The 7,020-nt window shown below is 48.3% G+C and overlaps 1 protein-coding gene across 1 annotated transcript in view; it reads right to left on the bottom strand.

Annotated features, from left to right (window-relative positions):
- The window catches only part of LRTM2 (leucine-rich repeats and transmembrane domains 2), an 8,312-nt gene extending 1,896 nt beyond the window's left edge, over positions 1-6,416 (bottom strand). The window contains exons 1-3 of the mRNA XM_008947643.1: positions 6,394-6,416; positions 4,793-4,954; positions 670-1,260 (exon numbers count right to left, since the gene is read on the bottom strand). Coding sequence (XP_008945891.1) covers positions 670-1,260; positions 4,793-4,859 — 658 coding nt within the window. The 5' untranslated portion in view covers positions 4,860-4,954; positions 6,394-6,416. The remainder of the gene's footprint in view (positions 1-669; positions 1,261-4,792; positions 4,955-6,393) is intronic.
- Positions 6,417-7,020: the final 604 nt, after the last annotated feature.

Genomic DNA, 7,020 nt, shown 5'->3' with positions numbered 1-7,020 from the left:
TTCCTGCTAAGGGAGATGTACCTTTCCAGCCTTCTGCATTGCAAGGAAAAGCCAGAAATACAAACTTGTCAAAACCTGCTTGTTAGAAATGACGATTTTATAGTCTGTCTGACTTGGGGCTTGGCTTGTTAATTTGAGCTCTAGTTCGAGTTTGCCAATATTAGTTGTGGTATTTTCCTAAGTGGCACTGTTTCCTATGGGTCCTTTGTTGGAAGAAAACCTGATGTTTTGCAGCCTAATCTGGCTTTTAGGAAAGAGAACAAGGTGATTATTTTCAAGCATTTCTTCCTTTTAGGCAGAAAGGGTGAGGGGAACTCATATTTCTAAAATGTTGATGTTATTTGAGGAAAATTCTTTCCTCCCCTCCCCCCCAAAAAAAAAAAAAAAAGGTAATCTTTCAGATTAAGCACAAAAACAGGAAATAGAAGATCTGGGGCTGCAGAGGACTTTCCAGCCTGGCAGTATTGCTGTATGAAGGTGCAATGGCACTGAAGTGTCCCTTAGCACTGTAGCATTGTTCTCAAGCTCCTTGACTAAGAGCTGGCATTCAGATCAGCCTGACCTGCCAGATGCATCTGCTCATGTTTCTTCCCTGCCTGCCTGCCTTTGTCTGCCTTTCCGTGGAAGGCCAGCACTTCTGCACTTGGCTCCCGCGGTGCAAACACCTACCTCTGTAGGAGAACCATTCCATCCAGTGCTTGAAGTCTCGGAGGTTGCAGTCACATTCCCAGGGGTTGTCCCCAACTTGGAGCTGCTGCAAGCTGGTTAGCGGTTCAAATGTCACCCTGTCCAGGCTCTGCAGGCGATTGGACCTGAGAGAGAGGGAGCGGAGAGCAGGCAGGTCATCAAAGATGCCCGAGGGTATCTGAGCCAGGCCGTTGATGGACAGATCTAGCTGGCGCAGCAGGGCTGTGTGTTGTAGCAGGTCTTTGTCCAAGGCCCGGATGCTGTTGTTCCTCAGTTGGAGCTCTGTGAGGTTCCCCAGGTCACTGAAGATGTTCTGAGGGAGCTGGTCCAAGAAGTTGTTGGATAGATCCAGCCTCTGTAGGGCAGAGAGGTTGGAAAACACTGCTCCTGGCAGGATGCTGAGTTTATTGTTGAGAAAGAGGAAGGTCCTGGTGTTTGTGGGGATGTCTGAGGGGATGGAAGATAGGCCCAAGCCACTACAGTCCACTTCCAGGTTGCCACTGTTACACTTGCAGGAGGAAGGACAAGCAAAGAAGGACTCTGCAGCACATAGTGACAGCCAACAGCCAAGCACTGGTAGATGAAAAGCAGGGGAGAGAGAGTGCATGTATTAGAGCAGTGGTTTCCCATCCTCACCCATCACCATCTTGAGCACAGCTACAGTGAGACCCTCACAGTGACACTCTTCACCACAATACAAAGCTCCCTCACAGCTACATCCCTTTACTGCTGGCTTGCACCCTGGCAGCATGACTTTCCTTTTAGCCCTTTTTTTTCATGAGCAAGTGAGTAAATATCCTTCCAGTTTTACAAGTAAGTTAGAATGATGCATCCCAGAGAACTTTTGCTGCCAGATACGAGGGTTCTGGAACCTGTCAGAGAGGAATGGAGCAGAGAGCAGTCAGAGGTGTCACCTCTGATAAAGGACAGCTCTTGTAAACAGTCAGGGTTGAGAGAGAAAGGAGAAGTATATATTTAAAAAGCTCTGTTTTTTCAGAAGAAGACATGCTTAATGGAAAGCTTTTAACAAAAATAAAAATAAAGCAATCTACATCTCGTTTGTGCTCCTACAGTATCCACGGTGTGTGGCATGGACCTTGTTGCGAGAGACTTCTGGATTAGATTGCATTACAAAGGGATGACCAAGAAAGCTGTTAAAAAGTAACAAGGAGACCCTAACCAACTGGACACTCGGTATTTGTCATTGTCCTCGAATTGGTTTCTGAATTCCACAGCAATATCCTCTCATGTATCTCCTCTGACCAAAACTGCCCACAGCAATAGAGATGAGGAAAAAAAATGCAGGTTGAAGAAAGGGGCGTTAGGAAAAGGGTTAGCACACACACACACACACCCTTTCTCCTGTACTGTCTGAAAGGTAAGGTTGGCCAATCCACAAACCAGCGTTTCTTAGAGCTGTTGTAGGTCACCATTCCAGATACAGGTCCAGATCCTGCAAGTGGCATCAAGGCAGTAGTTACCAACCCTCCCTGGGAGCCAGTGGCTTTTCAAACTCTCATTTCTGAAACAAAAATTCATCAGCAACAGGAAAGCAAATTTTGTGCCTCCTGTGACTAGAGGAGTGGGAGTTAGGTTTAAGCAGACAATGTAACACGCGTCCTTCATCTTCATTCCTTTTGTGGAACTGAGATTAGTTTCCTCAATGTAATAAGCAATTCAGCTCCCTCACAAAAGCTTGAGCATTTGACTAAAACTGAAGCAGGTTTTTCTGTATGTCATGGCCTGTCTTTTCTCTTTTTTACTTTTCTTCAGGAAAGGCATTCACTTGGGCTTGGTAGAGTCTGTTTAGGGGTGAATGGTATCCAAAGTGGATGCGTTTATTGTCTCACCATTCTTTCCTGGACTGGAAACCAGATTCTTCTTCCCTGCCTTTTCTCCAAAGAACCAATAAGCAGGTGTTTTGTTCCTTAACCCCAAAGAAAATGTAAAGGGACTTCCATGGGAGAAGGAGCTGGCAGAAACCCATGCTCTGGAGAAGCTCTGCCTGGAACAGCTCTTCAGTCAGCCACGCTCTTTCACTCTTCCCTCACACCACTCTCTCTAGAGTTTAGTCTGACCCACAGCCCATTTTTTAAATTTTTTAAATATTGACTTGGCTTCTGCCAGCTGCCTTCATACTCAAACCCTGCCATCCTCCGTAGGGCCTTTTTGTATTCCAAGCGATCCTTGTGAGAACCAGCAGATTTTTGGACTGGTAGCCTGAGAAGAACTACATAGTTTGGATCCTAAGCTATATGACTTTATTAAGGACCAAGGGATAAGTGTTCAGAGAGAGTGTCTCATCCATCTTTCACAAGTCCTTCAAGGATTTTTTTCTGTCCTACGGCTGAGATCTCAGAGGTACATCAGCCCGGGCTGTGACAATCTGTGTGCTCTTACGGTGAAATGTAAGAGAGATCTTTACCCTGAGCACCTCTGCTTTCTTGTCATGCAAAGGTTGGGGTCAACAGCAGAGATGCCATGAAAGTAGATCATAGCCCATGCAATGCAGTTACTGGCTGGCTGGCTGATATTTAATTCCATCCAGAGTATGTTGCACTCTTATTGTAGGGAGAGAAATAAAAGAATGGGAGTTGGAGTGGGGAAGGGAGAGAGCCATGAGTCACTCGTGACCCCATCTTTTCCTGGATGCTTAACAAAAGTACAGTATTAATAATAGATTGACAGCTGTGATGATGAGATAACATTTAGCGGCTTTGTACACCAAGAAAGGCAAGAGCAGACCATGTGTAATGCTATACAGGTGGCATTCTGTTCAGGGCTTATCTCCCAAAATGCCTACCCACCACTGGCCCCAACTGGGTGATGGTGGGGTTCCACCAGTATGTATGCTGGCAGCAGCTGGTAGGAACAAAGTCTCAGGCAGCTGGCTTTGGTTATGTTCAGGGACTGGATTTATGCCAAGTTTCTGCAGCCATGCAGGATGTGCCAAAAATGTCTTGTTGTTACCCATATATTGCCTTGTGCTCTTGGAAATATTTTGCTAACATCATAAACAGAGGAGAAGGCCTGATATCATTTTAAGTCCCTACAAGAGGTATATCCCCTAGGATGTGAGCTGAGACCAAGGAATTCATCACACTAGTTAAGGTGCAACTCTATATGGAGAAGAGCCAGGGAAGCAACAGACAGGCCTTGAAACTGTCTTCCAGCCCTACAGAAGGATGAGTAGTGTGTGGTTTTGTGTTAGGGGAAGATCAGGTTACTTTGTGGGGTGTTTGGTGACTCTAGTAGGTGGCAGAAAGATGATCCAGGTATATTAGATTAAGTCAAGACTCAGTAGCATTCATTATAAATAATTTATACATCACTCTAGTCTCTGAGGATGGATTACAAAGGTGTCTGTTTTCTGGAGAAGGAAATAATTCCTCCAGCTTCTTACAGTAGCAGCCTCAAATTTGGAAAACCACAGACCTGCTCTGCAGCTGAGGATGCAGTACTGCTCCTTTTCCTCTTCTGTGGTCTCCAGAGGCTTCTCTGAAGCCCCACATTGCCCTAATAGTTCCTGCTCTGCACTCAGGGGTACTGCAGCAAATACCCAGGTCCTCTGGAAAGATGCACAGGCTGAACTTTTACAATTTAATTTAAAAGATATCTTCTTTATTTACTCCTTGATTTTCACTCCATGTGGCAATGCCAGTAGGAGAATTCTGCATTCTCATCCTGCATTCCCTTCTAAAAGCTGTCGTGGCTTCTGCTGAGAAGAGCTGGGAGCCTTGCTCAGCAGCCTGTGTATAAACCCCTACCACAGAGAGGAGTCTGCAGCTTACAGGAGGCCAGCCTGAGAAATAATCGAGGTGGATCTTTGTGTGGTGGTATCTGTCTCACTGTTTCTCGCCTGCCTGGCCCACTGGAATTCAGAAGCAATCATCACTCGCTGTCCCACTTTAAGCCCATCTTCAGCTTTAGAGTCTCACTCTCCCTCCCAGCTAGCCTGGCCTCTAAAGGAATCAGGAATTAGTTCAAACATCTCCATTCTTAGCTGTCCCTCTCCCCTATTCTTAACCCTGATGTGACCTATTTTCTTTTCACTCCCTTGACAAACAGGATCATCATACTGAGTACCTGAGTAGGCATTACTTACGACAAGCCTCTTGCCACCTCATGAGGAACCTGCTTCTCCACTGGTGGCCAACGGTTGTAGGCAGCATTGTTGTCTTCTCCAGCGTGTCTTCACATCCACCAGCCAGGCTGGCACACGGCCCCAAAGGGAGGGGGAATGACCTTGTAGCCGGCCTGCCAGGTCCTGGAGGGGGAGAGCAGAATGGGTGAGATTCAGTGCAGGACATGGGACTGGGGTCAGTGTTGTCCTTTCCCTCCTCCCAGCAGAGTTTTGCCTTTGAGACATCAGTTCTGTTTTGGAGGAGAGATGGAGGATGTTTTAGGAGGTGCATGACGAAGGCACTGTGTTAATTCACTTTGAACTTTGCAGTGCAGGAGGAAGGTCTGATTCCCCTAAGCGCCGAAGGGACGAGCCGTGCTTGAGTAGCCCACTATGGTAGTGCCGTTAGCCTCATGCTCAAGGTTAGCCTGATGAATTGCTGAGGTGACACTGCCAGGGCAGCAGACTCCAGCTCATCCCCTCTTTCCTCCACGTAGGCTGGTGCCACCTGTGCATCGTGTCCCTGACGCACGGCTCAGGCTCACTGAGGTCTGGGCACCCGTGGCTGCCAAGCTGCTTCTCCTCCCCCTCCCCGTACTCCCTACCAGAGCTTCCTCTCTGCTCTAAGGTAAAATGGATGTGGTAGCCAGAGCGGGGCTGAGCAGAGCACAGCTTCAGCTGGGGGATTTCACGCTGCAGCAATGCAGGAGCTGAAGACTGAGCCAGCCTCGGAAGAGAAGGGAGGACCTGGGGCAGGGGAGACTGAGTGGGAGTGTTGAAAAGAGAGGAATTACATCTTAATTAGAAGAAGGAAAAATGCTCAGTCTAATTAGAAACCCAAAGACCATAAACTCTCCCCTGACAATAAGTGACTGACAACAGGTTCCAACTTCCCTCCCGCTTCCTTTCTGGATGCAGACAAGTAGGAAAAGAGGAAACACCACAGACCCTCCTGTTCCCCTGCTTGCTCTCTGACATGACACCCACAGTTGCAGCAGCAGTTAGATGGACACATTTCAACCCGGGTACAGAAATAAACCATCCTCCATCTGAGGGGCTCTGACAACATTCACAGCTGTTATTTTAGTTGGGTGCTACACTCCCACCAGGACACTCTCCCCACACACGTGCCAGCTGCTTCCCCTCCCCCAGGCTCCCATGACTGATTTGTTTTATACGGGAATGTAAATCGCCAGGAAATATTTAAATAAGCATCAATAAGCAGCTCGATGAGAAAGACAAGGAGGTTCAGTGCCTGGACCTGTACATTTTGCAAGGCTATTTAGATCATTTACCAAAATGCCAATGCAGCAAATAGATGAATACCTCTCATGGTACTGAAATTGATCCAACCTTCACTCGTTGCAGCCCCCCACTTCCCAAACCGAGCCCTTTTCCTTCAGTCCCTGCTGAAGGAGAAGCCACAACAAATAGCTGTCCCCATTCAGTGCTTGCACTCATCCTGGCTAAGGAGACTTTCAGCCTCCCCCATATCAATGTCTCCATCCTAAATGCCACCCCCGAAGTCTCCTGTCCCCGGCTGTCGGTATCAACAAGGATGAGGAAAAACCACAAGCACTTACCTGGAGGGGCTCTGCCCACAGCCACTTCCACCCGACTCCCCGGGCACTGCCCAATTGCAGCCTCTTCCTTCCCTCTCCCTCCCTGACTTTCACTCCCCAGCAGCCGGCTTTCTGTGTGCTCTATTTAACTCCCTACAGCACAGGAATAAATGGCAGAGTTAAGCTGACAGCCACAGAGCCTTATCTGCCTGCTGGATAGCGGGAGTCGATCAGCTCCAAATCCCGTTGCCGAATGAGCGCGTCCTTGCTCTCAGCATCAGCGGCTGTTTCCCTCTTCCCCACCTTCACTCCATCTAACTTTGTCAGGGTTATAGATAGCTCCGCTCTTTGCGCTCTTGCCTTTCGGCTCCGTTTTGTAACACCCCATCTGTATCAGCTGGCTCAGCGCCAATCAGGGGGGCTAAGCCTGTAAAAAACAGCTGCCAGTTTCCTTGGGTGCTCTGTGACACGGCTTCCCTTGGTGGTGTCCCCTCAGCACAGGCCCCCACACAGGCCATGGGCTGGTGCCTCCCCCACCACACTCACTGCTCTGTGCGATTCAGCCATGCCATCCCCAGGCAAGACTTGGGCGACTAAGAGCAAGGCCGGTATACCTGGGCATGAGGATGGTGGTGGGGTCAGGGATTC

The sequence above is a fragment of the Merops nubicus genome, unplaced genomic scaffold (assembly GCF_000691845.1).
Source record: "Merops nubicus isolate BGI_N331 unplaced genomic scaffold, ASM69184v1 scaffold8939, whole genome shotgun sequence".
Classification (NCBI taxonomy): Eukaryota; Metazoa; Chordata; class Aves; order Coraciiformes; family Meropidae; genus Merops; species Merops nubicus.
The sequence above is the reverse complement of the archived record's forward strand: the minus strand, read 5'-3'. Positions and strand labels throughout refer to the sequence as shown.